The sequence below is a fragment of the Gopherus flavomarginatus genome, chromosome 1 (assembly GCF_025201925.1).
Source record: "Gopherus flavomarginatus isolate rGopFla2 chromosome 1, rGopFla2.mat.asm, whole genome shotgun sequence".
Lineage (NCBI taxonomy): Eukaryota > Metazoa > Chordata > Testudines > Testudinidae > Gopherus > Gopherus flavomarginatus.
This window is the reverse complement of record NC_066617.1, coordinates 252282266-252297219: the sequence shown is the minus strand read 5'-3', so window position 1 is coordinate 252297219 and position 14954 is coordinate 252282266. Positions and strand designations below refer to the sequence as shown.

The window sequence follows — 14954 nt, the reverse complement described above, 5'->3', positions numbered from 1 at the left end:
ACAGAAGGTATTACTTATTAAAGCTTAAAACTAAACCTAGGAGCTTTTTTTCTGCTCTTACAAAAGCACTGTTTACAGAGTCCAATGTTCTAGATGTAGTGGTTTTGTAACACTGTTTTTACTTGTAGTTTGGCCACCTTGGCACTTCTGTGGAGGCAGAAGCTGCCATCCAGGAGTTCCAGTGAATGAGTGTCCCTCCAGAAGTACAGGAACTTCAAAAGCACATATCCTTAACCTGGGGAATCCCTGGAACATTCTCATGTACATGAATCGTATTGATTTCCAAGGTAGTATGTGAGGTGGGGACAAGAACTAAATCCATTTTAACCACACAGCGCTGTAAGAATTAAAACTATGCAGAATGACATTGAATTGATCAGTGTCAGCTAATTATGCTACAGGGCCATCTCGTGATTACATCCACGTCTATGATTATGTCGGACTTCTGAGTCCTTTTAGTTCATTATAGTACAGAGACCTGATAACTCTTCTGGCTGATTGTAACAGATACCGAAGAAATGTGTCCCCACCCTTGACCTTCAGTGCTATCCAAAAGTCAAACAATTTAAAAAAATATTTCTAAGTATTCTTCTGCCAGCAAATGTAAGGCTTTCGTGTGTGTGTGTGTGTGTGTGTGTGTGTGTGTGTGTGTGTGTGTGTGTGTGTGTGTGTGTATGTGTGTGTGTGTGTGTGTGCGCGCGTGTGTGTGTGTGTACACATCTACGTACACCAGCTCCCTTTTAAACTGTGTCTCATGTTCAAAGGAGAACTTTCAGCAAAAATGCTGATTACATTAGAAGAATTTACAGCAGTCAGGGTTGATGCCAAAAGAAGGGTTCCTCAAGCAAAACACTTGCCCAGTTGGTGCTGTTACTGTTAAAGCAATCAAGTGACCAGTCACTTGAACAATCGATCAATCTGTTTGATTAAAGAATGTTTAAAAAGCCCTACCTGTCACGCCATGAAAGTGAATTAAGCACAGCAGAAGACAAAGCCCGTGAAACACTGAGAGCCTGTTCACTGAATGAACAGCTTAAGGCAGCTGTCAACAAAGTACCCCACCAAAACAAATAAAATAAAATAAAATAAAAATGGTTGAATCCTGACACTGTGCATTATTACATCACCAACAGATTATTATACACTCAAGATTTCTCAAGTAATGAACATGTAGCCATTAAACAAATTATTACTCTTGAGACATTTATTACAAATGTCAGAAACTTATTCATAAAATAAAACTGACTTTTAAAAAAAAGGGGGGGGGGAGCCAGAGCTGGGATCTTACACCTAAACACAAGTATATGCTGTTTTATGAATAAGCAGTATTAACTACATTCTTAAAATAGTTTTAGTGCATTGCATTCTTAGAAAAGAAAAACATCACCTCCCCAAAATGTTTCCTACAACATTTAACAGTTTATAGAACTAGACTAGTTACTGTTACCTTCCTGTTACTAAGCCCACAGGTTAGAAGAGTGAAACCTCTGGTTTTAGGCTAAATTCATCAATCTTCCATTACGGATGAAGTTGCTAAAAATATTTGATTTCCAAACTTAGTAAGCAATTACATTAGTCAGTGTCTCATTGCCATAAGGCTATTTAAACCATCTCAATGGACTACTCTCCTCTTCTGCTGAAACTTGCTACAGAATAACAGTCAAACCTTTCATCTGGTAGTTTTGGTATTAAGATTAAATTAGACATTAATGGTTTTTCCTCTAAAAACGTATAAACTAAACCACCTCTTTTATGCATTAAAAACAATGAGGTAGGCACAAAAAATAAACATATGTTGTTTGGAATTTTTTTTTTTTTTCCATTCTGCAAGTGCAGACTGTGGTAAAACTGTTGTTGCACTTCTAGGTTTAAACAAAAATTAAACCTTTAACTGAGGCAGTGCTAATACTGTGACATCACCAAGTTCTGTCCTAACACAGAATCATTATAGAAAATGAACAAACTTTTTATCATCTGCACGTTTCAGGCAAAACCTGGTACACTGAAAAATGACTAAGCTCTTGGCTAGGCCAAAATAAAAACCAACCAACCAAAACCAAGCATTCCATCACCCCCCACTCTGATCCCAAAAAAAGGAATTATCCTAGCCACTGCGTCGTTCACATTTTATAAATATTAACTTCTTAAAACCTGCACCTTCCTCTTTGTCCACACATTGTCACATTACAAAAAAGAAATGTCAATTAAATACATTGTTTAATATTACTAGATTAGATCTGCCCTCTGCTTCAGCAAGACTGACTCTCACCACCACTTGTCACCTTCTCTTGCCTGCCTCCTGCCAAATCAACAACTTGTTCACGATGAGCCTCTCTCTTTTCACACTAACAAATGGAGTCATTCAAAGCCTAGGTATTCTGGAGCTGAAAGGGGGGGCGGGGAAAAGACCTGTTGCTTTCTAGTGTGATCCCAAATCTCAAAGACTTATAGCACCTGATGGTAATATCTTTACAGCACCAGCTGCATTGCAGCCTCAGTTTAAAAACAAAAAGAAACCTAACACTAGTGATGCCTGCACACACATTCAGATGGAGTGCTTGCATCAGTGCAGGTCTGTACTCCAGTTACTAATAATTCCAAGTTACGAGGATCTCCAAGACTCTGGATGTCAGCAATCCTTTGTCAAATCACGTGGCTTCTACCAGCTCAGAAGAGAAGTCCTGCCTAGGGTCATGAAATAAACTTGACTGCTTCCACCAGACCGTACAGAAGCAAAGAAAACCTGTGAAGAAAGAGACAAAAACTATTTACGATGGTAGCCAAGCGTTCAGATTATCTGCTTGCTCACCAAAGTCTGATGAGTGAGAAAGAAAGCAGAAATTTGTGTTAAGCTTTAATGTTCAAGATATTTATAAGGCAATTAAAGAACATGGTGTAACTGAAAGCAAGAAATTGCAAGCAAAAAAGAAAAGGATACCTTGTCATTCCGTTCACATAAGAACTTGAGTCTTTGTGCCCTTTTGTGCATGAACACGCCATCCAAGTGCCCAGTTTCCACTGATCGTATCTCAATAGCCTTTTCTCCCCAGCCCATAATCTGATTGGATCGAATGTATGCTATAGAAATAAACAAAAAACCACCATGTATTAAAGAGCAACATACAGCAATTGTAAAACCCTCTATCTTAAAGGTGGCTGCAAAGAAAAAAAATTACCTTTTTATTTTTTTTAAATAATTCTTTATGATGCATAAGAGAACAGTTTAATTTTTATTTTATTTTATTTTTTAATAAAGAGAAAGGTGGTGGTGGTGGTGGTTTTTTTTTTTAACCAAAAGTATCCTTTTTGCTGGAGTATTCATTGGAAGGCTAAAGTGAAAATGGAAGCTTTCACAACTCTCAATTAAATGGGTTGAGTGTTCAGTTTTACACAGAGCTTTTCTCCTAAGTGTTGCCAGCAGACAGGGTTAATTAGATGTAGGCAATAATGAAAAAACAGAACAAGATTTAAATGGAGTAAAATCCTTTCCTTCTTAACTGCCCAAGTTTCAGTTATGTCTCTTGTGGCGTTATAATTCCACTAATTATAATTCTCCTCCAAGGAGTTTGCCAGCAAAAACAGAAATTGATATAAGGGGGAAAATTGCTCATATAAAAAACAAGTCTTTTACAGTTGGCATATTTTTTAAAGAAGTTTCTTCCATTCTGAAAAATTCTATTAGTTTGAAAGATATTCTCTGTATTTTATATGGGACCACGATGTAGTAAAAGCTTTGTTATCCGGCATGTTGAAGGAGGGAGGGAGGGAGTGAATGTGCGCGTGCCAGTAAATCAAAAATTCCAGTTAGCTAAGAGGGAGGGAGTTTGGGTGTGTGAGGGGGCAAGGGTACGGGTGCACGAGAGAGTGTGGGAATGGGAGGGGGCTCGGGTGGGGAGTTGGGGTGCTAGAGAGGTTTCAGTGTGCTGGATCCAGGCGGCACTCACCTCGGGAGGCTCCCTGCAAGCAGCGACATGTCTGGAGAGGCCCACCCAGGCGGCTCTTTGTGCTGCCTCCGCCTGCAGGCACCGCACCTGCAACTCCCATTGGCCGCGGTCCCCAGCCAGTGGGAACTGCAGAGCAAGAGCTTGGGGTTGGGCAGCGGCAGTGCACAGAACCCCCATGGCCATTCCTCCACCAAGGAGCATTGACCGTGGCCAATGGGAATTGCGGGGGGTGGTGCATGCGGGAGGATGCAGTGCACAGAGCCACCTGGCCGTGCCTCTCCAGACATATCGCTGCTTGTAGGGAGCCGTCCAAGGTGAGCGCAACCCAGATCCAGCACCTTGAAATCCCTCCTGTGCCCCCAAACCCCTGCCCTGCGCCCCCTCCTGCAGCCAAACTCCCTCACAGAGCCCACGCCCCACATCACTCCCAAAATACCCATTTATAGGGCATTCCAGTGTGTAAAGTGCCAGATAACGCAGCTTTTCCTGGAGCTTTCAAAGTGCAACTGTAGGTCTCCTTTCCATCATCATAAAGCAGCAAAACAGGTCACTTTCTTCTTTGAATGTCACCTCTAATCTCCATTAGCTAAAGAGCTTGGTATTAGCAAAAGGAAAAGAATTCTTGTAGTAGTTCAGTAATTACTGTTGGGATGCAGTGAAATCTCAAAAAGAAAAAGCTGTCATTATAAAAACGTACAGTCAACAGATAATCCAGGTGTTAGTCTGATGAGCTCTAACAAAGATAAATGGAGGTTACTTACTGTAACTGGAGGTTCTTTGAGATATGTAGTCCCTATCTGTATTCCACACATGGGTACACATATGCGTCATGCGCCTGAGTCCGGAAATTCTTCAAAGCAGCGTCTATTGACCCATAAATGTGCAGTAGTGCCCCTTGCACTCCCATCCAAGGGCATAAAAGGCAGTGCGGGTTGACACCGCTCCAGTTCTTCTTACCACAACCCAACTGGATCCCAAGCAGAAGGGATGGAGGGCAGGTAGTGGAATACAGATGGGGACCACACATCTCAAAGAACCTCCAGTTACAGTAAAGTAACCTCCATTTTTTCTTCAAGTGATGGTCCCTGGGTGTCACATGGCTGACTGGCAAGCAGTGCTCAAACTGGGGGAGGGTACGAGGAAGGTGGCAGCAGAGATGCTCGTAGTACTGCCATTCCTACGGCTGCGTCTGCAGTCGCTGCTTGGACTAGAGCATAGTACATCAAGAACACTTCAAGTTGCTGCCCTGCAATGGAATGTACCATAAGGATGCTGAGGAGGCAGCTTGTGCTCATAGTGGGTGAGCGAGCTATTATACTCCCAGGAGGGAAAATTTTTGCTATTTTGTAGCATTCTAAGATGCATCTCGAAACCCACTTGGAAATCCTCTGGGAGGATATGGCTTGCCCACATGACCTTTCTGCTATGGCAGTCATTTTTAACCTGTGCTTCGCAGACCCCTGGGGGTCTGCAGACAATGTCTAAGATTTCCAAAGAAGCCTGCACCTCCATTTAACATTTTTTAGGGAACTGCAAATGAAAAAAGGTTGAAAACCACTGTGCTATGGCAATAAAGAATCCTGGAAATCTAATGGGTTTGGTTCTCTGCTGGTAGAATGCAAGGGCATGCCTGACATCAAGGGAGTGAAGTCTCTTATCTTCAGAAGAAACATGGTGTTTGGGGAAAAATACAGTTAACTATTGGCTGACTGATATGGAACTCAGAAACAATCTTGGGAAGAAATTTTGGGTGTAACCTAAAGGAATGGGAAGAAATTTTGGGTGTAACCTAAAGGAAACCTTCCCTTTGTGAAACACTGTATAGGGAGGGTCTGCCAAAACGGCTCCTAGTTCAATGACCCTTCTTGCTGAAGTGATGGCCACTAAGGTGTTCAAGGCACATGTTGCCATAGGTTCGAAAGACAAACCTGTGAGTGCCAATAGGACAAGGTTAAGGTCTCATTGAGGCACAAGTTTAAAGACCGGTGGGAAGGTTCTGATCAAGCTCTTCATAAATTGCACAGTCGCCGGGGGGCAAAGACAGAGGGAGGAAAGCACTAATCGCTGCTAGGTGTACACACAGCAAACTAAGGGCTAGACATGCAGTCTTAAAGGAGAGGAGATAGCCTAGGCTAATTGGAGTGCCTGCAGCATCTAGTGAATGTTGGTGGAGGTGTGCCCACATGTTGGCGGAGGTGTGCCTTACATTTAGCTAGGTAGCAGGCTCTAGCCCAGGGGCAGGCAAACTTTTTGGCCTGAGGGCCACATTGGGTTTTGTAAATTGTGTGGCGGGCCAGTTAGGGGAGGGGGTCGTGGCTTGGCCCCCATCTCCTATCTGCACCCCTCCGCCCCAGTACTCCTGCCCCATCCAACCACCCCTGTTCCCTGAGGGCCCCTCTGGGACCCCTGCCCCATCCCCCTACACACCCCACTCCCTGTCCCCTGGCTGCCCCCAGACCCTCGCCGCCCCATCCAACCCCTCTTCTCATTCCTGACTACCCCTGGGGACCCCTGCCCCATCCAACCACCCCTTCTCCCTGTCCTCTGACTGCCCCTGGAACCCCTGTCCCTGACTGCCCCCTGCTGCCCCATCTAACCTCCCATCTTTCCTGACTGCCCCCATTCAACCCTGTTTCCCCCCTGACCACCAACCACACCCCCACACCCTGATCACCACCCCGAACTCCCCTGCTCTCTATCTTACCGCGCTTCCTGGAGCACTGGTTGCTGGTGGCGCTACAGCAGGCCATGCTGCCGCTGCTGCCACTACCACCATGCAGCACAGAGCACCGGCCGGGCTTTCCAGCTGTGCTGCCCCAGGAGCTCACAGCCCCACACCCCCAGAGCATTGCACCGGCGGCGGAGCGAGCTCAGCCTACAGGGGAGGGGCCAGGTGCTAGCCTCCTGGACCAGGAGCTTGGGGGCCTGGCAGGATGGTTCTGTGGGCTGGATGTGGCCCGCGGGCCATAATTTGCCCACCCCTGCTCTAGTAGAATCCTTTCTACTTGGGTTAAGGATTTCCTGAACAGGGACAAAGCATGAGCCTTCTGTTTCTGATGCCTATCTAAATACTAGGCCATGAGGTGGAGTGCCTGGGTTAGGGTGCTTGACTTTCCCCCCTCATGTCCTGGGTTAGGAAATCCAGAAATGGGCAGATCCTGATAGGCTTGTGTACAGACATCGTTACAAGTTCCGTGAACCAGACCTGTCTGGTCAGGAGGGTGCTAGGAGGATAGTGGTGGCTCTGTGGCGAAGGCTCTTTCCTATGACCTGCAGCAGTAGCGGGATGGGCAGAAAGGCATATCTGAGGCAATCTGTCCAGGAAAGCGTCACCCTTGGAATCACGAACCATGGCCCCCTGGAACAATACAGGGGAAGTTTTCTGTTTGTCCGGGAGGCAAAGAGGTCCCATAATAGAGTACTACACTGCATAAATATCTTGGTTAGGACTGTGTCATGGATCTCCCATTCGTAGTCTGCAGAGAAACTTCTGCTTAGTTTGTCAGCTAGGGAGTTGTGTACACCTGGGAAGTAAGCAGCTTGTATCGTGACGAAGTTTCTGATGCACCAGTTGCAACATCTGTCTGCTTCCAGGCAGAAATGAGATCTCTCTCTGCTCTGTTTGTTTACATACAACGCCATGGTGACATTGCCTGGCATTATCTGTACATGGAACAAGCATATGAGGGGAAGGAAGGCCTTGCATGCAAGGTGGACCAACCTCAGTTCTAGTAAATTTATATGCAGACTGATCTCTTGTGGAGTCCAAGTAACCTGAACAGTGTGGCAGTCCAGGTGAGCGCCCCACCCCATAAGAGAGGCCTCTGTCAAAATGGTGGCTCTCAGTATGGGACAGCTGAAAGGAGTCCCCACCATGACTTTGATTGGTTTGACCACCAAGCGAGGGATGGCGAGAACAGTCACCGTGGAGTCGATGCAGTCCCTCTTTAACCAGTAAGTCAAGCAGAGCCAAGTTTGCAGACACCGCAAGTGGAACCTGGGGAACAGCATCACATAGATTCTTGCTGTTGGGCCACATGTGACACTGTGCACTGTAGTACGCCATTTGCGGATGAGGTAGTAAATCAGGTTGTTCATCATGCGAAATTTGCCTGCGAGGAAGAATGTTCTCGCAGAGACTGAGTCCAGTAGTGCTCCTATAAAGTTTATGGTCCTTGTGGGTGACAAATCAGACTTTTCTTCACTTATACAAATGTCTTGTCTAACAAGATGTTGTTCAAGAGATCCTGTGATTATCGGCCTACCAGGAGCCAGTTGTCCAGATATGGGAACACTGTATAGCCCTGGCACCTAATCTGGGCTACTACCACAGAAAAAACTTTCATGAATATTCTGGGTGCAATGGTGAGTCCAAAAGGGAGGACCTGAAACTGGTAGTATTCTTCTCTCACCACGAAACGCAGAAAATTCTTGTGGGATGGGTGAATGTCCATGTGGAAATATGCCTCCTTCATGTGAAGAGCTGCAAACCACATCCCTTCCTGAAGGGAGGAGCTTATAGATGCCAGAGTAATCATCCTGAATTTCAGTTTTCAGATGATGATGTTTAGTTGCTGAAGGTCCTTGGCAGGTTTTCACTCCCACCTCCTTTTCTGAGGATTAGGAAATATGGGGAAGTAGAACCCTCTCCCTTGGTACTGAGGTAGGACATGTATCGTCCCCTTGTACAAAAGAGATTCCGCCTTCTGATGAAGAATTAATGGGTGCTAGTAGTCCCCGAAGAGAGACTGGGAAGGGGGTTTGTAAGAAGGGAAGGAGACAAACTCTATGGAATATCCCTGATAGATAATCTCCAGGACCTAACTGGTGATCCAGCTGTGGGCAAAGAGCATGAGGCAGCCCCTAAAGCTGACAGGAGGAGAAGTGGTTGGCCTTGCTTTGAAGAATTTCTGGACTTGGGCACATGACTTGCACACATACCCACGTGTGGAATACACAGAGGGATCATCAGGTGAAGAAGATCAAAGGATTTAATAAGGATAAAAGGAGCTGTCTCTGGTTTGTGGATGTATTTTCAATAGAAAAATAAAATTATGATTTAGCAGCTCTTAGCAAGGATGTCCTAAAATGTTAAGTCTCAAATATTTAATAGCACTCCCATTTCATACAAGAACATATTTAACTGTTAATTTATAGGGGAATTAAATTACATAACTTGCTATGGTATAAGAATATTTACCATAATAATGAACTTTTTATTTATTTAGGGTTTTTGTAGGGGGAGGAGGGAAGAAGAGGAGGGCAATCTGACTACTAACACATCATCTTAAAATCACTAAACAAGATCTTCAGCTGGTGTAAATTCTCATAGCTCCAACTGAAGTCAATGGAGCTATGACCGTTTATACAAGTTGAGAATCTGACCCCTAACATTTACAAGAACAAACAGTAGGGGCCCAATCCAATTCTCACTGAAGTTAGTTCAAGTCTTTCCATTTACTTTAATGGGAATTAGTCTGGCATTAACTGTCATAGAAAGCAATGTGGTAGGTCCTTATGGTATGAGACATTTTGTCTCATCAAAGTGCCTCCTTTATACTTTAAGTAACTATGGTAATTCAAAAATATTTTTAATATACAATACTTTACTGCTTAAGACCACAGTAAGTCTATCAAATCACAGATAAGCCTATTATCAATTAAGAAATGTCTCAAAATAATACCAGCCCAAATCCCTTTAGAAATGCAGGTTAGCACAACTTAGCAAAAATATATCTATTTTCAGCAGGCTACTAGGAACTTTATACTCAATAAGCTATTCTGTTTACCTCGGTACTCCATAACATGCATGTGGACTGCAGGGACGTGCTGGCCGCCACTTCCCACAGCTCCCATTGGCTGGGAACGGCAAACCGTGGCCGCTGGGAGCTGCGGCGGACAGTTAACATAAACAAAATGTCTTGCGGCCCACCAGCAGATTACTGTGATGGGCCACGTCCTGAAGGTTGCCAACCCGCTTTACAGGTTACGTTTGATTCTCACAGGATACATACCAACTGATGTGGGCATCTCTCCCCACTGCAGAACCACATCTTTGGTGATCCTCCCATAGGTATTAACATAAACCCCTTCATCTTCATAGCAAACCAGCAGCTCCATCCCATCAGTGTTTGGGAGAATAATGATTGCGTGTGGTTGGATGCTGCTCTGGATCTACAGAAGCAAAACAAAAGCAAAGACACTGTTTTTCACATGAGCTGCTCCAATACACAGGGCTGGCTACCTTTTGTTTTAAAGCAGGCCATGATGAGGTAAGGGCCCATAGGAGACACATATATATATCTAAGTCCCATCGAACTGTCATCTCCAGAATATTTGACTGACCAGTTCTACGGTATGACCTATAGTGACTCATTCATTAGTCTGCGGTTGAGATTTTCAGTGCTGCCTGAGCTACACGGTAAGACGGCAATGCAAGCCAAAGCGCAGAGCACTAGACTGGGACTCTAGAGACCGGATTGTATTCCCAGTTCTGCCATTCACCTGCTGTGAGACCTTGCACAAGTCACTTCACCTCCCTGTCCTTCTGTGAGCACGCTCACCATTTATCTGGTTAGACTGTAAGCACTTTAGGGCAGGGATGATGATCTCTGTTGGTGTGTTTGTACAGTGCCTAGCACATGAAGGCCCTGGTCTTGGTTGGGGCCTCTAGGTGCAAATAAAGATAATATACTCAGGTGATCTTTAAGACCCATAAAATACTTAATCTTCAAGCTATTACCCAGTTTATATTTAATTCCTGATGTCATTTTATTTCATTTCTGAAATTTAATTTTCTCAGTGCACCAGCTGCTCTGTAATTGCCTGTGTCTACTGCAATAAAATGATAATTCTTTTTTTTTTTTTTAATAATTCTGGTCAATTCATTTTAAGAGTAGAAAAGAAAAACTAAAATCAGAAATGTTTCTACTAATGACTTGGAAGTGGACTCAATTAATAATTCTAGAGTATACATATGAAGGAATTATGAAATTTACTATTTTTTTCCAAATTGATATAAGACTAGCTATAGCTATATAGTCTATTATGATCCTGATTTTGTTTTCTCTATAGGAGGGCTTCATATTTGCAAGTCTTGAACTCTTATCAATAGAAACCTTCTAAGGCAAAAATGTATTGAACAGCTTTACTTTTTTTTTCTTTTAAGTTAAAAAAAAGTTTGTCTTGCGAGGAAAACCAAGAGCACACAACAAAACCCACAACAGAATTCCACTCCCACACAGAACTGTCCTTAACGGACGCCTCCTCTTTTAGCCTTGTCCTGCTTAGGCTGTGTGAGTGGCCTCAGGGAACTGTTGCCCTGCTCTGCCTCATCTCTCCTCCCACCTGATGGTGATCTCACCATTGTTTCAGGCTAGCTGGGACTGTGCTTTCGCTGCATATCAAAGGTCACTCCTCTTGCAGTTTGTGTTTTTTTAAATGTAAGATCCCACATATGTTCGGATATAGGATAGTTTTATATCTTTTACACCAGCAGTTCTTAACCAGGGGGCACATGTACCCCTGGAGGTATTCAGAGGTCTTCCAAGGGGTACATCAACTCATCTAGATCAGTTTTTAGAGTAGTAGCTGTGTGGATGGGCAATTGCACAAAGTAAAACTATTTCCCCATGCTTATCTTTCCCCTCTCTACAGTTCCTTATATTTCCCTGTCAAGTGCTTGAAATGGGCCATTTTCATTACCACTATAAACAGTTATTTTGCTCTCCTGCTGACAACAGCTCACCTTAACTGATCACTCTCCTTATAGTTTCATGTTCCCTGTGTATATATATCTTCCTTCTGTATTTTCCACTACATGCATCCGATTAAGTGAGCTGTAGCCCACGAAAGCTTATGCTCAAATAAATTTGTTAGTCTCTAAGGTGCCACAAGTACTCCTGTTCTTTCATCTAGATCAGTGCTTCTCAACCTGGGGGTTGCAACCCCTGGGGGGTCATGGAATAGGTTTAGAGGGCTGCAAGTGCAAAGCCGACATTAAGGGATGACAAGCAGGGCAAATGCTGGGGTTCCATGCCATAGGAGGCCCCAGAAAGCTAAGTTACATGCTTCAGCCCTGCTGCCTCGGATTCAGGATTCAGACAAGGCTCAGAAGTGAAAAACAGGCTCAGTATCACATTGAAATGTAAGTACAATACTTATATTCCAATCAATTTATTTTACAATTACATGGTGAAAATGAGAAAGTAAGCAATTTATCAGTAATAGTGTGCTGTGACACTATTGTATTTTTATGTCTGATTTTACAAGGAAGTAGTTTTTAAGTGAGGTGAAACTTGGTGTGTGCAAGACAAATCAGACTCCTGAAAGGGGTAAAGTAGTCTGGAAAGGTTGAGAGCCCCTGTTTTACACAACATCTGTTTTAACAATTTTCATTCTTGCTTTAAGACATGTTAACCCCCACAAGGCCTGAACTAGCAAGCCCTCAAGATCTTGAATAAGTCTGTTAACTGTATTATTTTGAGCATGCATGAAGACTGGCATTAACAAAATATGTTTTGTACCTAGTACTTAGAGGAGATGTAATGTTCTATGAAGAAAAAGAGGTTTAGGATTTTTTTAATTGTGGGTTTGGGGATTTTTTTTTTTTTTATTTTTTTTTTAAGTGTATGATGCTCTTATATTATAACTAATCCACAAGTGATAATCACAATTTCAGAAGTTAGAAAAACATAGTGAAGGGAATAGATGACTTTTCTGCATAGTTGCTCTCGGTATGATCATACCACAGCATTTGAACACCTGTATATCTTTTCAATGTGAAGTAAGTGGAAAAAACCCTAAGAAATAAAAATCCCATACTGAGCCACAATTCTTACATGCGTTGGCAGATAAATATCATAGACTGATCCTGAGTCGACATCAACAGCATGGAAACCAGCACAGGAACCATAGATCACCTTCAGCCTCTGACCTTCCTCTACAGTTAGATCCACCAGCAATGGTTTATGTACCAATTCTCCAAATGACTGCAAAACAGTAATTAAAAGGGGTCATCAGATCTACATCTCTGCTTACCACACAACACTGAGATGGGAGTCCTTAAAACGTGCTTATAACACACACACACAGGCAGCTTGCTCCTGCAAAGTCATCACACTTGATCCAGCAGCGTGGTTAAGCACACGCCTTTACAGATGTGAGGCATTCCACTGAGGTTAAGCTCCTGCTTATGTGCTTTGCTGAACTGAGGTCAGACTATTCATATCTGTGCAGGATTCAGCCATATTACATTATGAACTAAAACAACTTCCCTGGGCTAAAAAAGCAAAAATAAAAACTCATCATCAAGACACGTTAAACTCCTTTAGTATGTTTTTAATTTGTAAGGTGACCACCTCAACTTCTGCACAACAGTTTGTGCAGTGGGCAATGTGGCCTCCCGCTGTGCCCAAGTGGGCAGAGCCAGACCTGCCTCACTCCTCCAACCAGAAGTGGGTAACCAGAACAGGAAGTATAGAAGGCAGAGCCTCTGGCTCACTTGGAGCCAGGACACCGAGGGAGACGGACATGTCCTGCTTGCTCTAGCCTGCTGACTCTGAGGCTGAGCCATGCGACCCCCTGCCTGCCAGGGAACCGGTGTCTGCTGTGGACCTGCCAGGGCTACCACTGGCCACCTAGCTGGAGGAGACGAAGGGTATGTCTACATCTACAATTTTGCAGCGCTGGTTGTTACAGCTGTATTAGTACAGCTGTATAGGGCCAGCGCTGCAGAGTGGCCACACTTACAGCAACCAGCGCTGCAAGTGGTGTTAGATGTGGCCACACTGCAGAGCTGTTGGGCGGCTTCAAGGGGGGTTCGGGGAATGCGAGAGCAAACCGGGGAAGGAGACCAGCTTCCCCGCGGTTTGCTCTCGTGTTCCCCGAACCCCCCTGCAAACCGCAGGGAAGGAGACCTGCTTGCACAGGGGTTCGGGGAACGCGAGAGCAAACCGGGGAAGGAGACCAGCTTCCCCGCGGTTTGCTCGCGCGTTCCCCGAACCCCCCTGCAAACTGCAGGGAAGGAGACCTGCTTGCTCGGGGGTTCGGGGAACGCGAGAGCAAACCGGGGAAGGAGACCTGCTTGATTACCAGAGAGGCTTCCTCAGGTATGCTGGGATACCTGCTTATTCCACGGAGGTCAAGAAAAGCGCTGGTAAGTGTCTACACTTGATTACCAGCGCTGGATCACCAGCGCTGGATCCTCTACACCCGAGACAAAATGGGAGTACGGCCAGCGCTGCAAACAGGGAGTTGCAGCGCTGGTGATGCCCTGCAGATGTGTACACCTCCTAAGTTGCAGCGCTGTAACCCCCTCACCAGCGCTGCAACTTTGTGATGTAGACAAGCCCGAAGATACTCTGTGGTTTCAGGTACACCCTGAGAGGAGGGGAGGAAGTGGCCCAGCGACAGCCGACTTCAGTCTGGTTGTAGCACTGCTTGAAGCAAGGTAGGCGTGCTGCAGCTGGATTCCCTGCTGACCCAGTGGCGGATCACTCCGCCCCCGTTAGGGCACTGGGTCGGGGCGTGGTGGAGTAGGGTGGATCCCCTGGGGTGGAAGCCTCTCCTTGCCAGGTCAAAAGACCTAAGTTTGTCAGTTGTCCACTGGAACTAGGACACCCGACCCTGGGTTTTCATTCTGGCCCTACATCAAAGGCCCAGAACTAACTGGTTTCAGACAGGTAGCCGTGTTTGTCTGTATCAGCAAAAAGAACGAGGAGTACTTGTGGCACCTTAGAGACTAACACATTTATTTGACCAAATAAATGTGTTAGTCTCTAAGGTGCCAAAAGGACTCCTCGTTCTTTTTCCAGAACTAACTGACTCCTGGGTTTTCGCTCTGCCCCTGGACCATGGGCCCAGAGCTAATTGACTGTTGTGTTTGCTTCTGCCCCTGACTAAAGGACCCAGAGATTATAGATGGCTGGGTTTACTCTGTCCCTGCTTAATGAGCCGAGCCTGCAGACTACGGCTGCTCTGGCTCCTGCCAAAAGGGCCCCGAGACCATAG

General features: G+C 44.9%; 1 protein-coding gene across 4 annotated transcripts in view; it reads right to left on the bottom strand.

Moving 5' to 3' along the window:
• Window positions 1–646: 646 nt before the first annotated feature.
• Window positions 647–14954, bottom strand: part of MAP4K4 (mitogen-activated protein kinase kinase kinase kinase 4) — a 264439-nt gene continuing 250131 nt past the window's right edge. For all 4 annotated transcript variants that reach the window (XM_050923011.1, XM_050923020.1, XM_050923027.1 and 1 more), the window contains 4 exons: window positions 12785–12934; window positions 9959–10118; window positions 2939–3078; window positions 647–2743 (listed from right to left, as the gene is read on the bottom strand). In XM_050923011.1, coding sequence (XP_050778968.1) covers window positions 2660–2743; window positions 2939–3078; window positions 9959–10118; window positions 12785–12934 — 534 coding nt within the window. In that variant the 3' untranslated portion in view covers window positions 647–2659. The remainder of the gene's footprint in view (window positions 2744–2938; window positions 3079–9958; window positions 10119–12784; window positions 12935–14954) is intronic.